Source organism: Rhinolophus sinicus, linkage group LG02, assembly GCF_036562045.2.
Source record: "Rhinolophus sinicus isolate RSC01 linkage group LG02, ASM3656204v1, whole genome shotgun sequence".
NCBI classification, from domain to species: Eukaryota; Metazoa; Chordata; class Mammalia; order Chiroptera; family Rhinolophidae; genus Rhinolophus; species Rhinolophus sinicus.
The window spans coordinates 139,223,828-139,247,175 of NC_133752.1; the positions used below are offsets into that span (position 1 = coordinate 139,223,828).

Below are 23,348 nucleotides of genomic sequence, written 5' to 3' on the forward strand. Positions count from 1 at the left end.
TCAGCTTCCTCCTCCTCTCAGGCGCCACGCCCAGTCCCACCCAGTCTCCCTCCTAAGTATCTCATTGCCTTCTCTACATTCCCAGGGCTCCTTGCCTCAGGGCCCATCACCTCCACTGGCTTATTGCATCAGCCTCTTCCTGATACTCCTCACGTCCACTCACCCTCTTCCCCATCGCTTGCCTGTCCTCCTCACTGCTACCAGTATGACCTTTGAAACATGCAAATCCAATCACGTCACTCTTGTGCTCAGAGACGGTGCTACAGGACGCAATGTAAACTCCAGCCTCAACTCCAGCCACTTCCTTCTGGCCTCATTTTCTACCCAGTAATGCCAGATTACTAAAAGTATCCCCCCAAACCTGATGCTCTCACAGCGTCTGCACGGTTATCTCTGTCTGGAATGTCTCCTCACCTCTCCTACCCTTGTCCACATGGCACATGTCAATCATTCTTCTAATCTGCCTTTTTCTTTGAAATGCTACCTGGTGCTTCAAGGAGGATTTTGGTGGTTCTCACCTTGGCTCCTGTTTCCCTTTGTACACAGAAGCAGTTCCCTACTTTCATATATAACATGTGTCCAAAAACACATATTTATATATCATCTTCTCAACTGAAACACAGAAAGGAGGAGCAATCTCCTTGCATATTATTGAAGAAGGGTAAGCCATCCTTTCCCAAGAGATGTGAAAAATCCCTCATAATTATTCAGTATCTCCTCCTCAAATAATCCCAATTCCATTGATTTCTTTTAACGTGAGGAGCCCCAGCAACTTTCACAATTGCCTTGAAAAGGCAAGTATGCAAGTGCCGGTGGAAAAGGCAGCCTCTAAACCTCCCCACAGCGGGAATAAAGGCAATAACAGTAACTAAGACAGCCAGACACTGTTCTAAGCATTTTCTATACTTGAACTCACTGAAATCTCAAACGACCTTATGAAGTGGATATTATCATCATCCCCTTTTTACTGATGAGAAAACTGAAACGCAGGGGTGTTAACGAACTTGCACGAGATCGCACATCCAGGAAGTGGCAGAACCAGGATTCTAGCCCTGAGAATATAGAGAAGCTAAATTTAACACTGTTCTTAGGAAAGCTTAAAAGAGAAAGAGAGCTCCCTCTGCTGGCGGTAGATACAGTTTTCTTTTGTCATAACTGACAGCAAAGGCACCGATCAGCGATCAGCGGAATCTTGACTGAGTCACCAACCAGCTGAGGGAGTTTCAGCCACGCTCTTAACTCTTCTAAGTCTCACTTTGCTCAGCCATAAGGTTGGGAGTAAATAGAAATCAAGGTTAAACTCTCTTCTAGCTCTAAATTACTATGACTTTGAGATGCAGATTTTCCCCCCTAAAAACCAGCTCTCTTTGCAATGAGGTGACAAGAAACATCTACTACTTTTTTCTTTTCTTTTTTTTTAATTAAAGTTTATTGGGGTGACAATGGTTAGTAAAGTTACATAGATTTCAGGTGTACAATTCTGTATTACATCATCTATATATCACATTGTGTGTTCACCACCCAAAGTCAGTTCTCCTTCCATCTCCATATATTGGATCCTCTTTACCCTCATCTACCACCCCCCTCCCCCCTTACCCTCTGGTTACTGCTTTTTTCAAAGCCACAAGAATCTCTCAAAGGTTGGAGATTCAAAAGCTCTTACTGTACTTTCAAATAGTACACAAATTTACAGTATGTGTAAGAATAAGTAAATTATGACAAAATGGAAAAATAACTCTTAGCAGCAAGAAATTAAAGAGTTTAAAGAAAACAAGAGGAACTGTTGCTAAAATATATTGTAAGCAATTATAATCCAGTTTCTTTCATCTAGTCATATTCTTACTAAGTTACCTCAGGGCACACCAAGCTGCTAATTATATATCAAAAAAAATACCTAAATGTGTTATTAATATTAACAAATTTGTGCCAAAATTCACAATTCTGCAACCAAGATTCAAATTTAAGGCAAATCTACCTTAACCTAAATGCTAACTTCTTTATATGTCAAGTATATCTCAATAAAGCTTGGGAAAAATGCTAACTTCTTTTCACCTATCAAAACAAATGAGCTTATGAAAAAGGAATACACACATCTGGGTTAAGAAGGAAGATTGAGGGGAAAAATTGCCTCTAATTTTGGTCCCCACCAAAACCACACTAAAAAATACAATCTCTTTACAGAGATTTTTGTTTCTCATCACCCACAAAGACCAGGACAAAAAAAAGTAGAGGGGCCGTCCCGGTGGCTCAGGCGGTTAGAGCTCCGTGCTCCTAACTCCAAAGGCTGCCGGTTCGATTCCCACATGGGCTAGTGGGCTCTCAACCACAAGGTTGCCGGTTTGACTCCCACAAGGGATGGTGGGCTGTGCCCCCTGCAACTAGCAACGGCAACTGTACCTGGAGCTGAGCTGCGCCCTCCACAACTAAGACTGAAAGGACAACTTCACTTAGGAAAAAAACAAAAGTCCTGGAAGTACACACTGTTCCCCAATAAAGTCCTGTTCCCCTTCTCCAATAAAATCTTAAAAAAAAAAAAAGTAGAGACACCAGCAATAGAATTTTGAAGTTGAACAAGTGTACCGACAAGTAGAAATCGCCTTAGCAGATCCTAGAAAGCAAATCCCAAATTGGCGTGGGAAAGCTGAAATCCAACCTCTGTTATACCATGTTGTCCCCAAAAGACTCAAAGGTGGCTTAATAAGGAAAAGGGGGGGGGGGAGCTGTTGAGAAGCAGTTGGATCCCTAGAGCCTCTCTTCTACTTCATGAGGTTGGGCAATTACTTACTCCTTTCCCATCCCTTCAGAAGTCTGATGGTTTCATTTCTGAAGAGGGTTAAAACACTGGATAACCAGCTGAGGGTGAGTATCTTATCTAAAACAGAGGGATTCAGTGACCACATGCTTACTGAATTCAGAGACCCCAGGTCTTACCCCCCACAGACCTACGCCATCCAAGCAGGAGGTCAGAAGATCCTTCCCTGAGGAATCTGACTAGCCACAGAAGAAAGACCTGAAGATACAGACCTGGGGACTCTATGATAAAGGACCCATCCAGATGACCCTTCAGTGAAGCTCAAAGTCAATAAGCCCGACTAGGGAGCTCAGAGTCCAAGTCATTTTTTTAGACTCCCACACTTAATTATGAGCAGACAGACCAGGATTACCAGATATCTGAGGAAAGACTCTAAATAGAATAGCAGTTTTGAAAGTTTCTGTCCTCCCTGTATAATCTATTTTCTAAATTGTTGTTTTCTGTTTGTCTGTTTTAGTCTCTACCATTCATATCCTAGAGCAATAAGAAAATATACTGCATCTATGAAACAAGAACAGGATACCATTGGGTAAAAGAAACATCCAAAGAGCATCCCAAAGAAAGAGGTCTCAATAACAGGATTGGAAAATAAAATTGAGATAATCTCTGTGAAAGTAAAGCAAAGAAAACAAAGAAATGGAAAATAAGAGAAGAATATTGCAGAACTAGTCCAGAAACTCTGACAGTCAAACAATAGAATCACAGAAGGCGGAGGAGGGGGAAAGAGGGAGGAAAAGCATCAAAGAAATAATTCACATAAATTTTACAAAACTGAAGGATGTAAGTTGACTGATAAAAGAGCCTGTCTTGGCCCAGAACAATGGGCGAAAACAGAGCCACACCAAGAAAGATAATGGTGAATTTTAGAACACCAAGAACAAAGAGATTCCGCAATCTTTCAAGGAAGAAAAACAAACAGCCCAGTATAAAGGATGAGGAATCAGAAAGGCTTCTGACTCCTCAAGAGTAAGAATGCAAGCGAGAAATCAATAGAGCAATTATACACTTTTCAGTCAAAGTGAGGATGTAATAAAGATATTTTCATTCCTGCACAAGTTCCAAAAATTTACCTCACAGGCAAGGGGTTATGAGCAACAATATAAAAAGAATGATCAAGGAAGAAGAAAATGCCAGACAACAGGAAACAAGAGATCCAACACAGGAGAGAACAAAGAGAGCCTCTGGGATGAGAGGGAAGGGAGATCCCAAGATGACAGCTGTGCACCAGCTAGAGCACAACCAGCCCACACTGGACCAGTGTGGCTCTGGGACACTTGTATTGATGGCAATCAACACTAGATGCTTCCTGCTATTGGACCATCTTTCTAAGGCAAGGACAGAATGTCCAGAACTGGTCCAGACTCTCATCCACACTTATCTCACAATGTGCTACTGATGAAGTGCCTGCTCTGCCCAGCCCTCCAGGCCCACAAAAGAGTTCTGCTTTGACCTTCTTCTGAAAGCAAGAGCAAGGCCATGGGGAACTTTGAATCAAAAATAAAGAGCAGGCCACTCCTGCAACCTAGCAGATCATTCAGCAACTAGCCATAACCACAGCTCTGGCAGATGCCACAGGACTCGTTTATAACCTTGCTCTGGCTCCTCCAGAAGCGGGTCATTTTCAGGGGAACCCAACCTCAGACTATGACCCAGAGACTGGTTATCTGTTGAGAGCTTTTACTCATATCTAACAGAGGCAACATTACCCTCTCCCTACACAACTAGGCTTGGGCTTGCTGCTCAGTTTTTCGAAACTATATATTGCTTAGGAATATATACATGAGACGAAAAACTATAGAGAAAGGCAAAGGAACAATTATCCTAAATGTGGGGGAGAGGAGAAATTTAAACCAGGGAGGCTCACACAGGGAATTTGCATGTGCCAGTAATATTTATTACTCAGTCTTGATAGGTAGTATCCACATACATAGACCCTTGTGTAATTATTTTTTAAAATATACATACATATATTAGAATACTCTTTTTTATGATGATACATCCTATAATAAAAGATATTTTAAGTAGTATGTGAAGGCCTGTTGAAATCAGTGACAGTGTTTTAATACCTTGAAACGCTAAAAGAACCCAAAAAATATTCCTTAAAATTGTATGCTTATAAATGTGAAAAGTTACGTCAAATGGGCAAATTCTATATAATTTACCAAAGCTGATACAAGAAGTAATAGTAAATACAAATAATCCTATAATTATATTTTTAAAAGTAAAATCCATAACTTAAAACTTTCCTACAAAGAAAGCATCAGACCCAAATATTTTACCAGTGAATTCTACTAAACATGAAAGAAATAATATTCCAGTCTTACACAAGCTCTTCCAAAGAATGAAAAAGCGGGTACACTCTGTAACTTCTTTGAGGCTCCCAAAACCTGACAAGAGCATTACAAGAAAGGAAAATTATAGTCTAATCTCCTCCATGAGCATAAAAATCAAAAACAAAACATTAGCAAACCAAATCCAAATTATATATTTAGGATTTTTCCAGGAAAGCAATGTTATTTTAACATTCAACAAAATACATAAAATTTAACATATTATCTCAATACAGACATAAAGTATGTGATAAAATTCATCATCTTAGCAAATTGGACAAAAGAATTTCCTTAATTTGATAAAGGATTTCTACAGAAAACTTTCAGCAAGCATTGCATTTAATGGTGAAACAATAAAAAGAAAACTTCCCCTCTTAGGTTGCACATGAAACAAAATTTCCATGCCATTATCACTACTTCTATTCAACATTATACTGCAGGTCTTAGCTAGTGCACAAAACAAGAAAAAGAAATGAAAGAATGGCAAAGATATCCATAAAACTGACAGTATTCACAGAAGATAAAGATTACATACTTAGAAACATACCAAAGAATTTAAAGATAAATTATTAGAATCAAAATAAGAAAAAGTAAGATTACTGGATATAAGGTCAACATGCAGAAAACAACTATATTTCTATGTACTAGAAATAAATAGAAAATTAATTTTTTAACAGGTAACAATTTAAAATAGCATCAAGAAATCTCAACTACCTAAGAATAAATCAAGTAAAAGCTATGCAAGACCTCTACATGGAAGATTGTAAAATATTATTCAAATAAATTTTAAAACACCATATTTATGGATTGGAAGACCCACCTTGGTAAAGATGTCAATTCTCCCCTAACAAGCCAATAACAACTAAAACAATCTCAAAAAAGAACAAGATGTCAGAACCTATGCTATAAGATATTAAGAGTTATTATAAAGTGCAATAACTAAGACAGTATTGTATTGGCTCGAGGATAAATAAAACAACAAAACAGAATAAGAGCCCCAAAAGAAACCCACACACATATGGACACCTAATGATCTTATACAAAAATAGTACCACAGAGCAGTGGTAAAAGGATGGTCTCTATAATAAATAAACAAGGCTGGGTCGATTAGATATCCATATAGACAAAAATGAAATCTGACTCCTCATTGATCACACAAACAAACCAAATCGAAGACTTCCGGAAAAATGGCGGCGTGAGGTGAGCCTCTGTAAAGCTCCCCTGGAATTTACAAAGAATCGAACAACAAAAACTCCACAAAGGACTCCCTGCACAGCAGACAAGCAACACGAAGAGGCCCACTACCGACTGAAATCACCTACAGGTGGGAGATTCGCGCGAGTGGAGGGAGGAGGAAAGGGAGAAGCGCGCAGAGACGGAACCGCGCGGGCGCAGGACGCAGACCTAGCTCAGTGCGCTGAGCTCGCTGCTTCCCGGAACTACCGCAGCTGCGGGAGAGGGAAGAACTCGGACTGCTAGGGCTCCGCCAGGGCTCCACAGGGCTGAGGGGACAGCATATAACACGGCTGAACCCAACGCTCACGGCAGAGACCTCGGAGAAAAGACTGAGGGAAAAAGGCTGAAAACGGTGGTTTAAGCCCGCACTGCCGAGCAGAGAACGGAGCCTTAGGCACTGAGACTAGCCGCCCCCTCCCTCCCAGAGCTCGCCCCGCCCCCACCTGCCCGGTGCTAGAAGCGAAACAGTAGCAGTGTCAGATCAAAACAACAGAAAATTTGCTGTTTTGAGATCTGTGGACCGCAAACACAAATTCACAGCCCAACTAGTTCCAGCAAAGGGGAGGGACCTGAGGAAGCAGGACCGGCTGTGGTGGTGGTCGCCGCCATTGCTCTGGGCCACCTCTCACAACTCATCCCGCCCCTGACCCCACCTATCTGGGCGGACCCTGCAGGAGTAAACAGAACTGCTGAAACATACGGGTTCTGAATCAGGAGCTGGAACAGCTTTGGAACATCAAAAGCTCTCCGCATACCCACCGGGACACTGCGCCCTGTGACCTAGACGAACTATTAACAGAGGAGAAGCCCGTCTCCCAGGGAATCCCCCCATTGCGTGAGAAGTTGGAATAGTGCAGAGAAAACATAGCACTACTGTGTGGGAGAAGAAAAATAAGTTGCAGTTGGAGAAATAATAAAACATTCTACCAACAAGTACTGGCAAACAAAAGAAAGACCGCTTTCTATCAACCTGTTGCAGAAGTCACTCCTGTAGATGTCTAGGAAGAGAAATAGTAAACCAGTAATCGCCATGAATAACCAAGGCAACAAGATAGCTCAGAAAGAAAGTGAAAAATCTCCAGAGAAGGCACTTAAAGATACAGAAATATGTGACTTAAATGACAGAGAATTCAAGATTGCAGTTCTGAAAAAACTCAACGAGATACAAGAAAACACAGATAGGCAGTTAAAGGAACTCAGAAACTCAATCAAAGAACAGCATGAGCATTTTACGAAAGAGATTGAAATCTTAAAAAGAACCAAATAGAATTTCTGGAGATTAAGAACTCAATAGAAGAAATTAAGAATGAAATAACCAGCTTAGGTAGTAGAGTTGACCAGATGGAGCAAAGAATCAGTGACATCGAAGATAGAAACCTGGAAATGACACAAATTGAAGAAGAAAGAGACTTGAGACTTAAAAGAAATGAAAGAACTCTACAAGAACTTTCTGACTCCATCAGAAAGAGCAATATAAGAATAATGGGCATACCAGAAGGAGAAGAAAGAGAGAAGGAACAGAGAATATATTCAAACAAATTGTCGATGAGAACTTCCCAAATTTGTGGACAGAACTGGACCCTCGAATCCAAGAAGCAAATAGAACACCTAGTTACCTCAATCCCAACAGACCTTCTCCAAGGCACATTGTATTGAAGCTGTCTAAAATCAACGACAAAGAAAGAATCCTCAAGGCAGCCAGGGAAAAGAAGACGGTAACTTACAAAGGAAAGCCCATTAGATTATCATCAGATTTTTCAGCAGAAACTCTACAAGCCAGGAGGAGTGGAACCAAATATTCAAACTATTGAAAGAGAGAAACCATGAGCCAAGAATAATATATCCAGCAAAGATATCCTTTAGATATGAAGGAGGAATAAAGACCTTTCCAGACATACAGAAGCTGAGGGAATTTTCTAATACACGACCTGCACTACAAGAAATACTAAAGGAGGCTATTCGACCACCATCAACAGGGACAATTTGTGGCAAACAAAACTCAAAAAGGGGAGAGTAAAGGCCTGAACCGAATATGGGAATGGAGAAAGTAAGCGTGCTGAAGAAAATGGAATACTCTAAATATCAAACTTTCTTTTACATAAACTTAAGGGTAACCACTCAAAATAAATCCAGAATTGAAATATATACTGAAATAAAAAAAGAAACAGAGGGAAACATCATAGAATAGCACCACACAGAAATAATAGACAACAACAAAAGGCAAAGAAACAATGGAGACACAACCTTACCAGAAACCTAAGATAGCATGACAGGAAATCCTCATATATCAATAATCACCCTAAATGTAAATGGACTGAACTCACCAATAAAAAGGCACAGAGGCAGATTGGATCAAAAACTAAACCCAACCATATGCTGTCTCCAAGAGACACATCTCAGCTACAAGGACAAGCATAGACTCAAAGTGAAAGGGTGGAAATTGACACTCCAAGCAAATGGTACCCAGAGAAAATCAGGTGTAGCCATAATGATATCAGATGAAACAGACTTCAAGGTGAAAAAGATAACAAGAGACAAAGATGGACATTTCATAATGGTGAAGGGACTGTACAACAAGAAGACATAACAGTCATCAATATTTATGCCCCCAATCAGGGAGCACCGAAATACACCAAGCAACTACTAACAGAACTAAAGGGAGAAATTGACCAAAACACAATTATACTAGGGGACTTAAATACATCATTGACAGCTATGGATAGATCATCCAAACAGAAAATAAATAACGAAATAGTAGCCCTAAATGACACATTAGATGAAATGGACATAATTGACATTTATAGAGCACTTCATCCTAAAACATCAGACTATACATTCTTTTCTAGTGTACATGGAACATTCTCAAGGATAGACCATATATTGGGACATAAAATCAGTCTCAACAAATTTAAGAAGATTGAAATCATACCATGCATATTCTCTGATCACAAGGCTTTGAAATTGGATATCAACTGTAAAAAGAAAGCGGAAAAACACAAATACATGGAGATTAAACAACATACTTTTAAAGAAGGACTGGGTCAAAGAAGAAATTAGAGGAGAGATCAAAAGATACATAGAAACAAATGACAATGAAAATACATCCTACCAAAATTTTTGGGATGCAGCGAAAGCAGTTTTAAGAGGGAAATTTATCTCATTACAGGCCTATCTCAAGAAACAAGAAAACTCCCAAATAAATAACCTCATGTTACACCTTAAAGAACTAGAAAAAGAAGAACAAGTAAAACCCAAGGTCAGCAGAAGAAAGGAAATAACAAAAATTAGAGCAGAACTAAATGAAATAGAGAACAAAAAGACAATAGAAAAAATTAATATGACAAAGAGCTGGTTCTTTGAAAAGATTAACAAAATTGACAAACCCTTGGCTAGACTTACTAAGATAAAAAGAGAGAAGACACTGATTAACAAAATCAGAAACGTAAAAGGGGAAGTTATCACGGACACCACAGAAATACAAAGGATCATCCAAGAATACTATGAAGGACTATATGCCACCAAATTCAACAACCTAGAAGAAATGGACAAGTTCTTAGAAACATATAGCCTTCCAAGGCTGAACCATGAAGAACTGGAAAATCTAAACAGACCGATCACCAGTAACTAAATTGAATCAGTCATCCAAAACCTTCCCAAAAGCAAAAGTCCGGGACCAGATGGCTTCACTAGTGAATTCTACCAAACCTTCAAAGAGGATCTAATACCAATTCTGCACAAACTCTTCCAAAAATTGAAGAAGAGACAGTACTCCCTAACTCATTTTATGAGGCCAACATTACCCTGATACCAAAACCTGGTAAGGACAGCACAAAAAAGAAAACTACAGACCAATATCTCTAATGAATACCGATGCAAAAATCCTAAATAAAATTCTAGCAAATCGAATACAACAATGCATTAAAAGATTATTCATCACGACCAAGTGGGGTTCATCCCGGGGCACAAGGATGGTTCAACATCGCAAATCCATCAATGTGATACATCACATAAACAAAATAAAGGACAAAAATCATATGATTATATCAATTGATGCAGAAAAAGCATTTGACAAGATACAACATCCATTTATGATTAAAACACTTAATAAAATGGGTATAGAAGGAAAATACCTTAACATAATAAAGGCCATATATGACAAACCCTCTGCTAATCTCATAATTAATGGAGAAAAACTGAAGCCCTTTGCTCTACGTTCAGGAACACGACAGGGATGTCCCCTATCACCTCTGCTTTTCAACATAGTGTTGGAAGTCCTTGCCAGAGCAATCAGGCAAGAGAAAGAAATAAAAGGCATCCAAATTGGGAATGAAGAAGTTAAATTATCACTCTTTGCAGATGACATGATGCTATATATAGAAAACCCTAAAGACTCCACCAAAAAGCTATTAGAAACAATCAACGAATACAGTAAAGTTGCCGACTACAAAATCAACGCACAAAAGTCCATTGCTTTCCTATATACTAACCATGAAATCTCAGAAAAGAAATGTAAAAAACAATTCCTTTTGCAATTGCAGCAAAAAAGAATAAAATACCTAGGAATAAACTTAACCAAGGATGTGAAAGACCTATACTCAGAAAACTATAAGACATTTTTGAAAGAAATTGAAGAAGACACAAAGAAATGGAAAGACATTCCGTGCTCATGGATTGGAAGAATCAACATAGTTAAAATGGCCATATTACCCAAAGCAATATACAGATTCAATGCAATCCCCATCAAAATCCCAATGGCATATTTTAAAGAAATAGAACAAAAATCATCAGATTTGTTTGGAACCACAAAAGACCCCGAATAGCCAAAGCAATCTTAAGGAAAAAGAACAATAATGGAGGTATCACACTTCCTGACTTTGGCTTGTACTACAGGGCTACAATAATCAAAACAGCATGGTATTGGCAGAAAAACAGACACATAGACCAATGGAATAGAATTGAGAACCCAGAAATAAAACCACATAAATATGGACAGATAATTTTTGACAAAGAAGCTAAAACATACAATGGAGCAAAGACAGCCTCTTCAATAAATGGTGCTGGGAGAATTGGATAGCCACGTGCAAAAGAATGAAACTGGACTGCTATTTGTCACCATGTACCAAAGTTAATTCAAAATGGATCAAAGACTTAAGCATAAGACCTGACACAATAAACTGCATAGAAGAAAACATAGGTACTAAACTTATGGACCTTGGGTTCAAAGAGCATTTTATGAACTTGACTTCAAAGGCAATGGAAGTAAAAGCTAAAATAAACAAATGGGACTATATGAAACTTAAAAGCTTCTGCACAGCAAAAGAAACCATTGACAAAATAAAGAGGCCACCAACTGAATGGGAGAAGATTTTTGCAAACAGTGCCTCCGATAAGGGGCTAGTATCCAGAATATACAAGGAACTCATGCAACTCAACAACAAAAAAACAAACAACCCAATTGAAAAATGGGCAGAGGACTTGAAGAGACATTTCTCCAAAGAGGACATACAAATGGCAAATAGACATATGAAAAAATGCTCAACATCACTAATCATCAGAGAAATGCAAATCAAAACCACAATGAGATATCACCTCACCCCAGTCAGAATGGCTATCATCAACAAGACAAATAGTAACAAATGTTGGAGAGGCTGTGGAGAAAAAGGAACCCTCATACACTGTTGGTGGGAATGCAGACTGGTGCAGCCGTTATGGAAGGCAGTGTGGAGGTTTCTCAAAGAATTACGAATAGAATTGCCATATGACCCAGCAATCCCTCTTCTGGGTATCTACCCAAAAAATCTGAAAACATTTAGAGATAAAGACACGTGTGCTCAATGTTCATTGCGGCTTTGTTTACGGTGTCCAAGACATGGAAACAACCAAAATGTCCTTCGATAGATGAATGGATAAAGAAGTTGTGGTATATATACACAATGGAATACTATTCGGCAGTAAGAAAAGATGATATAGGAACATTTGTGACAACATGGATGGATCTTGAGAGAGTAATGCTGAGCGAAACAAGTCAGACAGAAAAAGCAGAGAACCATGTGATTTCACTGATATGTGGTATATAAACCAAAAACAACAAAAGAACAAGACAAACAAATGAGAAACAGAAACTCATAGACACAGACAATAGTTTAGTGGTTGCCAGAGGGTAACGGGGGCGGGGGGTGGGGGGTGGGAGATGAGGGTAAGGGGGATCAAATATATGGTGATGGAAGGAGAACTGACTCTGGGTGGTGAACACACAATGGGATTTATAGATGATGTAATACAGAATTGTACACCTGAAATCTATGTAATTTTACTAACAATTGTCACCCCAATAAATTTAATTAAAAAATAAAAATAAAAAAAATAAAAAATAAAAAAACCAAATCAATTCCAGGTGGATCTAGATAGGAAAACAAAATATTAAAGCTGCTAGAAAATAATATGGGAGCATGTATTCATGAGCTTGGTATTAAGAAAAAGATTCCTTGAACAGGCTAGAAAAAGCACCAGCCGTAAACGCAGGACTGCTTACATAATTTGTAGGAGCCCCTTATTCAAAAATTATTAGAAACTTCAAGAAAGCAACAGCAGAACATTAAACCAAGTGTGGGCCCCACTGAGCATGAGGCCCTATGTGACACATGGGTCACATGCCCATGAAGCCATCCCTGCAAAAAAGCTGAAAGACTAAAAACTGGACTACCTAAAAACTAAGAAAACTTGTTCATTCAATGTCACTCTTAAGAGAGTGAAAATGCAAGCCAAAAAAAGAGACGGTATTGCAATGCATATATCTGACACTCATATTCAGAATAATACATAGACCTGAACCTCTGTATTACATATGTCCTTTGCATGTTACAAATATCTTTTTGTTCCACCACATTCCAATAATATTACAGAAGTATCAATCTAATTGCTAAGAAAAAGTAGAGCCCTCTTATGTTCCAGTTTATGGTGAAAGGAGTGGTCTTTTGAGACATCTATCTTCAAATTAAACTGACCGAATCTCAGTTTCCTAATTAAAATGTGCCTAAAGATACATACCTTTTTGGAATGGCTATGAGAAAGAAAACCAACATTTTGGCACAAAACATGCACGTAATGAATGGTTATACTAGTTGCTGCCATTCTTATTATCATTGATTTAATTTTATTAATATTAAATTGGTTATACCATGGTTACCCTTAGATAATAATGGATAGATGAAAACACAGTTGAAAAGAGAAAAATCAAAACCTAGGTATCTTAAAATAAAACAGGAAAATAAAATTTTTACTGGGCACTTGTGAATCAATCAGAATCAATGGAAAAATATCAAATATAGCACATGCCAACCTCTGGCTATATATATATATATATATATATATATATATATATGTGTGTGTGTGTGTGTGTATATATATATATATACACACACACACAATCTCAAAAAAGAACAAGATGTCAGAAGTGTATATATATATATATATATATATACACACACACACAAGATGTCACAAGTGTATATATATATATATACACACACACACATATATATATACACACATATATGTACACTATATATACTATATATACATACATATATACATACATATATATATATATACATACATATATACATACATATATATATATATATTGCCAGATATATACATATCCTTCCTCTCTAGCTATTTCAGACAAATGCCTGGCTCTGGAGAACACCCTATTCAAAACCAGTCTATTCAATTATATTCCTGCTTCTCGTATGGACCATTACATCACTACAATAATCAAGTAGCATTCTATTTAATACACACTGGGTTAAAATCTTCCTTAGTAAACAGCAAGCATAATCTGGAGATAACAAAAAGTGATATAATAAAAGAGAAGAAAAAACATATTATTTCCTTTTAATTTATAAACAGAATAGAATTTAAGCCATTAATGTTATTATCTGAAACTAATCAAGCCCTGAAAATTGTTTTATGAAGACAAACACATCTTAATTTGGATTAAAAAAAGAAAACCCCTAGGAGGTGTCACTTTACATATAAAATGTGACAGGGTAAAGGAACCAGAAAAGGCAACTTGCACATGCACCTAAAAAGCTGCCACAGCCATTTACCAAAACATCACTGGTGCCTATATTTACCATACCTGAACAAACTGTTCTGCCATGCTGCATGTTAATAAAAAATACAAAACAAAAATAGGGAAATGTTAGAAAAACATAAAACTATCGCATGGAGACTTATAAAATTAATTCACAAATTTTTATATCTGGTATTTGACATACATTAGTAATTTAACTACTTTTTAACTCAGTTACCAAACTATGCATCTCTTAGTTATAAACGGATTACCCACTACACAGGTTTAATTTGTAAAATATTCCTTGTCAGGTTTCAGAGCAAGCTATTAAGATCCTGTTTCAAGAGTCTTCCCCTTTTAAATCAATTGTAAAATAAAGATTTTAGTCACCATTTAGCATCAGGTGAAAATAACCATTGTCAAAGTTAAGTACTACTACAAATCTAGACTAACACAACTAAATTTGCCACATTAGACATATAATATATATTTTAACTGAAAAGGTAGGAAACTGTCGGAGTTCGTTAACACTAGTTCTTAGTTCCGAGGTTTATAAGCCTCCATTTAAAACTTTTCAATATATTCAAAAATACAAAAATACTAAAAATGACTATTGACTCAGCTTCACAAACATCCCAATCGCATGTGGCAGAAGAGCTCACGCCACTCCAGCACTTACTTCTCTTCTGTGACACGGCCTGCAAGCATGCAGTCACAATATCGCAGTTCTTCTGCACTTTATGCAGAAGCCTATCTTTCTGTTTCAGCTGCCGAAGTAACTTCGCGGACTGAATGCCGATTGTGTACTTCAGCTCTCGAACGATCGTCTTCAGTTCATTAGTGTCTATGAGGAAAGAAAATTTAAAATAGAACAAGGAATACCCGAAAGGAATACAATATGACACTAATTGTAAGATAATTATCTAGAACATCCATTAAACCAAGTAATTCTGCATTCTGACCCAGGACTACATGTATCTATTCAGCTAAGATATTCCTATCAAATGTCACTCATCCATTTCCTGTCCTGTCCATGACATATGTACTGTAAGATAAATTTTATCTTTGAAGCTATCTGTAATATGTAAGCAAGATTCTTACTTTTACTGTATCTAGCTCTGGTTACAATTTTGCCTTTCATTGCTTAAAAATTGGCATGTACATTTTGTATCATTAATGTGTTCAGATGGTACATTTGCAAGAAAATATTTTTGAATATGTTACATCAACAATAAATCTAACAGCCAATAACAAATGTTTTTAAAACCACTCACTTTGTAAAGAGTTTAAATGTAAATAATATTACCACATTTTCTGATGTAGATAAATGTGGCAATACTGGTTTTATTTTAAACATACAATCTTCCAATAGCTTGACTATTAGGTACCACAGCTTATCTTAGAGACTCAGTAATTTTTCATAGGGTAGAAAATATAATACATTTCCTTTAAACAGATAAATTAAGAACAATTCTTGATAAAATAGATGGTCATAGAAGAAGAACTGACTCTGGGTGGTGAACACACAATGTGATATGTAGATGATGTATTGCAGAGTTGTACACCTGAAACCTGTGCAGCTTTGCTGATAATTGTCATCCCAGGAAACTTTAATTAAAAAAAAAAAGAAGAAGAAGAATTCTACATTCATAAAGTTAATATTCTCAACAGCAGTTTTTCTATAATTAAAAATAGACTTGGGAATCAGAAATGTCAACAATCTTTATATGAATAATCATTACAATCTGGGAGCTTTGTTTGTGACACTTGATATCATTACTGACGGTAATGTGACCTGCCAGGCAGGCAAAGCCTTCCGCTCAGCTTGGCATTAGCTAGGCCCTCATTAGAGGTCTTTGTGTGGGGTTTGAATCTATTCATTTTGAAAGGGCTTTGGAAAAACCAAAGAGGATCAGAAAAGAACACAAGGAATGTTGAAAAGTAAGAAAAATCCCTCCAGAGGTCAAAGCAAGCGAACTTTGGGTATAAGAGAGGTGCAAGGTGGTGCTTTAACAGCTGTCAAACCTGACTACACTGAGGAAAATGCCATTTGACCTAGAGCTAAGAAGAATTGCCTTTGAATCAACCATCTGTGTGATCTTAGGCAAGGTATTGCTCCAAGTCTCAAGTTATGCTTAGCATACAAGGTTATTCTGAGAAACAAATGTGAATAGTCTTTATAAATATTAATATGAATAGCACTAAAATCAGAATAAGGAATTTCTATGAAGAAGAGCACACAAACCAGTTATTCTCTCACCTTGAGTTCAAACACAGTGGGATATAATGGGAAGTAAGAGCTCACTTAGGTTAAATAAAACTATTTGGGTTCTAAGGATGATTAAATATGAGAACAAGCCACCAGAAGAGATCACAGGCTCTTCATTCCTAGATTCCTTCAGAGAGAACAAATATCCTTTCTGTGAATGTCTAAAATTTTTCCTTCTAGAAACAAAAGGGGTAAGAATATCATCACTGTGCATTTAAATTACACTTTCTTCCACAAAAGAGTCACATTCGGTGACTCTTAAGGTACCTACAGTTCTGTGAATCTCTGAATTCTATGTATTGTCCCATATGGGATAAATCTTCAGAGTTGAGTTTGGAAATCTACAGCAATATCTGCTGGTATATAAGCATCCGGGAGACAGGAATAAGGTCTTCTTTATCTTAGTGTACCCCACAGCATCAGTCATAGCTCCTAACACAGTGTTAAATAAATAGGAAAAAATGAGGAGATCGTCAACTGACAGTGGACAATTTCCTCTCTAAGGAATCCCAGCGGATATAATAATAATAAAAATAATATCTAACATTTATTGAGCACTTTACATATATTAGCTTGTATAATTCTCACTACAGCCCTCTGAGGTAGTTATTATTATTATCCCTATTTATAAAGGAGGAAAATGAGAGACAGGTTAAATGCTTGCCTGAGGTCATACACCTAATAAGGAACAGTGGCAGGATATCAGCTCAAGCATTCTGACTCCAAAGTTCACCCCTTAATGAAAACACTGAGAAGAGAGCCTAGATTTCCTGAGAAACTATTTTGGTGCCTCATATACCGTGTTTCCTGAAAATAAGACCTAGCTGGACCATCAGCTCTAATGTGTCTTTTGGAGCAAAAATTAATATAAGACCCGGTCTTATTTTAAGACCGAGTCTAATATAATATAATATAATATAATATAATATAATATAATATAATATAAATGATATATGATATGATATGATATGATATGATATGATATGATATGATATGATATGATATGATATAATACCAGGTCTTATGTAATTTAATACCAGGTCTTATATAAGACCCGGTTTTATATTAATTTTTGCTCCAAAAGATGCATTAGAGCTGATGGTCTGGCTAGGTCTTATTTTCAGGGAAACACGGTAAATAAAGGACCCACACATGCTAAATATGTAAATAGGTGCTACATCAATGCTACAGCAAAATACCTAACAGAAAGAGGAGATAATTAATATTTCTGCATTATATGATACTCTTACTAAGTATTATGTTAGGAGGGATATTTTTTGACCCTGAAAAAAATCAAGTAACCGAATAAATCAAAATTATTTAAACGGACAGCTGGTTCTTTATTCTTAGTACTCTAATGATATTCTAATGATATTTATTGATAAGGCAGGTAGGTATGTGTGTGTGTGAGTGTGTGTGTGTGTTTGTGTGTGTGTGGCTTATAACATGGCACCTTGTTCATCCTCATAGGGTTGACTACAAGAAAAGATTAGCAGGGAACTAACCAAGCAATAAGATTGAGACTTGTGCAAAACAGACTCTTACAGGTCTTATGAATGACTTCTAGAGTGGTCACTCATTTGAAATCCACTTGCAAAGCTGAACTAACTATTACTTCTCTAAACTATAGCTTGCCAAATTTCCAAAAGGAAATTACTAATCCTCAAAATTCCCTAGGTAATGAAAAGTGAACAGCCTTGTAAAAACAGAAAGACAAATCAGAACTCTTCAAAATTGATTTTGTTGGATTCTGAAAGAAATGTTGCCGTGCGGAACTCTTGTCATAAACAGACACTCTGAGAACAGCCAAATAATTGTGTATAATGAAATGGCATAACTCCAGCTAAAGTCCCAGGCAGGGGGAGGAAGGTGGAAGCCATTTGTAACAATCAGCTGGGGGAAAAAATCTTCACTAGGAAGCCCAAAGAGGAAGCTGAAAGCTGTTTACATAGATTTGAGAAAGCAGACAGATTTATTCCTTTTCTGGTTGTGTTTGTTGTTTTTTTTGTTTTTTCTCCCCTGGCACCAACTAGTCTGATTTTTCAATTAGGAGACAGGAAATCATTCTATAGCACGCATTCTCTCTTTCCTCTCTCCTGTTAATTTATCACAAGGATATTAATCCATGAAATGTTATGGTGGCTTAGCATGCATTTTCCACACCTCATTTCATTTTGTAAATTGAGGTCTTGATGTATCTATAAAAAAGAGACACCTGTAGTAATTGTGTTAGTGCCTGAAAGCCAAATATTAAGAACAGTTGAGAAACAAAAATCTCAGTTAGGACACGAGCATCACAATCTGATAGCAAAAGGAACACCAAATTAGCCTCTCCTTCTGAAAGCCAAGGCCATTTTCAGATGACCTCTCCAACTGAAGAGATACCAAGCAGTTAAATTCTGTGATAACGTCAACGCTTTAGAGCCCTCCACTGATGGGGGTTGAGGGGCGGGGGGCGGTGTGTGAATCCAACTAGTGAGTTTCTTGAAACCAGACGTTCTGGAAGAAATAGAATTCACATGACCCGCTTAGACCTGCTTAGAAACCGCATTATCGAATTATTCTGCCTCACTAGTTAAACACTATCCAAGTGGTGTGGCCAGGGAACTGATTATTAAAAAAACAAACCAAAAAAAAACAGCCCCAGGAATCGCCTCTCTTCTCCCGGCGTCCTCTAGGTAACTTCAGATATACTTATCGGAAGCTCCAAACCTGTCCTAACAGCTGTTCTGGCGAAATGAGAACCTAGGCTGCCTCTCCCCTGAGCCTCCACAAATACCTGGGGTGGAGGATGGAGACCCGCTGCTGCCACTCAAAGTACTGATGCTCCACTCGGCAACTCGAGAGGGGAGTGGGGAGGGGGGAGTAAGAACTAAGCCTGGTCATGAATCCGTGGCACTATGGGCACCAGCGACAGATGAAAGGAGATGCCCCAAACTTCATATCCGAGCGCTTGGCGGTTCCGTTCAGGTGCGCACAGGTGCGCGCTGCACCGCCGGCAGACCCGGCGGGGGCCCCCCTCCGAGATCCCGCTCACCTTTCTGCCGCAGGTACTGCCTCTGGTGCCGCTGGCTCGGCCGCTCCTGCAGCTCCAGCAGGACGCGGGAGTCGCCCGCGCCCCCGCGGCCGCCCAGGACCACGTCGGAGCCAGAGGCCTCCGTGGAGCTGTCGAGGCTGTCGCGACGTTGCTGGCGGTCCTCGGGCCAGCGGCCCCCGCCGGCCGCGTCGTCTTCCTCGGTGCAGCTGTACAGCTCGGTGAGCAGCCCGCTCACCAGGGACGCCGTGCGGCTCGTCCTGCCGCCCCGCGGATCTCCCGACTCCGAGTCTTCCTCGCCCTCCCAGGAGTCCCGGGAGCCCTGCGGCTGCCCCGCCGGGGGCGCCCCGCTCAGGGAAGGGGCCCCCGCCACTTCAGGAACCGCTTCCTCCGCCACCTCCTCTGGCCTGGGCTCAGGCTCCTGGCGTCCGGTCCGGCCCCCGTCCGCGGGAAGGACGTTCATGGCCCCAGTCGCTCGGCGGCCGGGCTCCCACCGCTCCCCGCGCCCGGCCGCACCCGCCAGTTCCGGGAGGAGGCGCGGCCTCTCTCCCGCAGGTTGCCCTCGCCCTGGCGCAGCGCCAGTGGGCTCCGGCTCACCGTGGCGCCTAATCTCCCCCGGGCCAATGTCCGAGTCGCCGCCCCTGGTCTGTGGGCCGGGAAGAGAGCGGGGCAGCCACACTGCTGGACTACCTGGGGACACCTGCGGCAGGTGAGGCCCTACTTCGGCCATGAGTGCCCTGAAGAGCGTCAAGGCGCAGGATGTAGCCAGAACACATCAGGATGAAGCCTTCGGCCCGGAGGGGGAAGGGCGCTCTGGCCGCTGCCACCTCCACTTTTCAGCAAGTCATTTAACTCAAAAAGAGGGTGTTAACTCCTGCGTCCTATTTAGCCACCACTATTTAACCCTGGGAGAGTTCTAAACGCCAATCAATAGGCAGAGGCCAGGAGCTCCCTTCTTCACATCCTAGGGACACAATGCCCAGCCCTTCTCACCTTCCCACCTAATCTGGGTTCCTTTCAAGGAGTTTTTTAGTTCAGTTTCTGAGAATTACCTTTGTGAAGCCCTGGCATATACCTGAGATTGAATAAAGCTGTGAACTTTTTCCTTCGGTGAAAAATAAAGTACTGGATTTAAGATCAACTAATTCCCTGGCATAAGATCCAGCAGAGAATGAGGGCTTAATAAATGAGATGACCAAACTAATAAATTGATGTAGCTGATTCTGACAGCAAATTCAAAGGTTTACATGATGTCATGAGAGATGTATGGTTACAGTAGACCTCGATGGAAGAACTCTGAGGTATCCCTCCACTGTAGATGTTTTTGTGAATTTAATAATTGCCAGCACTTTTGAGTGCTGTTTTTTGTGCCAGGCATTCTTCTTTGCATGAATTATCCCATTTAATTCTCACTTTAACCCTATAAAGCAGGTAAGTACTATTTTTTAATTGAGGTATAATTGATATATAACATTAGTTTCAGGTGTACAACATAATGACTCAACATTTGTATATATTGCGAAATGATCACTGCAGTAAGTTAATATCAGTCATTAAGCATAGTTACAAAGGTAGGTACTATTTTATCCTCATTTTTCAGATGACGGAGCTGAGGCGGAGAAGCTAAATAACTGCCCATGCACAAAGAATAAAGTGGACTTTTCTTAAAGCTTAAAATCTGGCTTTCATTATGGATAAATACATATTTCGTTATGGATGACTATGTATTTGTCTATCTCCTAGTATCGGCTATTAAATACATGCCAGATTTCTAAAAGAAGCAACAGTGTACCTAGTAAACAATGGTGGTGCTTGATGTTTGTTCAGCACACTTTAACTTTCATGGCACTTTCATAATAGAGCCTCATCCTACAGGTGGAAGCCTGGTGTCACTTGGCACCACCACCACCTCCATACACAGAGTGAGAACAGTAGGACCCTTTCTGAAATTAGAGTTAATATAAGGAGAGTGGAAGTTTTGTAACTTTTTGCTTAGGTATCTGTAACTCAAAATTACACTAGAAATATTATTTTATGATTTTGTAACTGTATTTACTACTGTATCCATTAATTTTAAAATGTATGAAATGGGATTATGTATTATTTTGTTGGGTTTTTGGTTTTGTTTTGTTTTTCTATTGCCTCTGCATCAAGCAGAGTCTTGAGAGCCTTCCTTCATATGCCAAACTTTGCAACAAGCAGTACTTTCATAAAGGGAAACACTGAAATTGGATCTTTTTTCTTAGTTGACCTCCCAGCTCTTTCTATCTCTCCTCAATAAGATGTGATAACTACGACTCTTCAGCACTGTTCTCATTTAGGGTATCTCTATCGGGACCTAGGGATAAAGAAACTCCAAGTGAGCTAAAGGGGATGGTGAAAGAGGTTGCAAAAACAATTTATCATTGACAGTCAACATTTCTAAATTAATCAGAACTTGAGAAAATTATTTCCCATTCCCTCAATAAAGAAAACAAATTCAAAGTTCTTGCACTTGTTGGAATTATCTTCCCCCAAATATCCACATGACTCTTCTTTTAACAGGATCAGGTCTCTATTTAAATGTCTTCTCAGTAGATTTTCCTAACCACTCTATTTGAAATTGCAGCTCCCTATATTCCCTCCCAGTATTCTGTTATTCCCCCTCCTTGTTCTTTTTTCCCATAATACCGCTTCCCAACATACTGTATCATCTACTGATTTATTTTATTATTGTCTCCTGCCAATGTCAATCAATTTTGACCAAGAACTGCAAGGCAAACAAAAGCTTTATTTGGGGGTCTTAGAAATTGCAAATTGAAACGTCACAGATTTGGGAGGAAACCCAATGTGTTCTGAGGGGGAAAGAAAGAGACCGAGTTTATAAAGACAGAAAAAGGGAGGCTTTCAAAAGGATTACATAAATTGCTTTGAAAGAGCTGTGATCGGTGCTGGCAAACAGACTTAACGCTATGCTATACATGATTAATGGCTGTCATGCGGGGTCCCAGCTCCAGCTCCCCACATAAGAATGCAGGACATGGTGAAGCCAAAAAGGAACACCTACGGAGCCATAGACAGGGGAGTCATACCACTATATTCTCCGTGGCAGCTGGGTTGGAGACACAGGAAGCAGGAGCCACACAATCCACAACCCACCGCCCACTTCTCTGCCAACCAACCTCCTTGCTAAATGCAATCCGCTCCTCTCTGCAATCACAATCCACGCTTGCTAGCTCAGCCACCATCCGCTGCTAGCGTAGCCACGCCAGTTACATTAGTGATCAATGGCTCACTGGTTACAGCTGACGGCCAACTAGCCACAGCTGATGGCCATCCAATCACAGTTGATGGCCATTTACTACCTGAGTGAGCACCTTTCTACGTGAGGGCGAAAGCCTGGAAACTGCACTCCTGACTCCGTCCCCACAATAACGTATGTCCATTGTTAGGTGAAAAATTTATTTTTTAATAGAGAGTTCAGTGATGCAAAGTCAGTTCCAGAAACTATATCAGGATGTAGCCATTTGGTTTAGCCCAGTTCCAAAGTTCAGTCTCACATGGAAGGGGGTGAGTTAGCTCAGCAACCTCCCTGACTCCATTTTAGAGTG

The 23,348-nt window shown here is 39.3% G+C and overlaps 1 protein-coding gene across 3 annotated transcripts in view; it reads right to left on the reverse strand.

The window, feature by feature from the left end:
* The window catches only part of TBC1D30 (TBC1 domain family member 30), an 83,785-nt gene extending 63,236 nt beyond the window's left edge, over positions 1–20,549 (reverse strand). Inside the window, exons 1-2 of one of the 3 annotated variants that reach the window (XM_019732450.2) lie at positions 19,762–20,549; positions 15,135–15,299 (exon numbers count right to left, since the gene is read on the reverse strand). In XM_019732450.2, coding sequence (XP_019588009.2) covers positions 15,135–15,299; positions 19,762–20,488 — 892 coding nt within the window. In that variant the 5' untranslated portion in view covers positions 20,489–20,549. The remainder of the gene's footprint in view (positions 1–15,134; positions 15,300–19,761) is intronic. The other 2 variants (XM_019732452.2, XM_074325458.1) reach the window with 2 other exon arrangements.
* Positions 20,550–23,348: the final 2,799 nt, after the last annotated feature.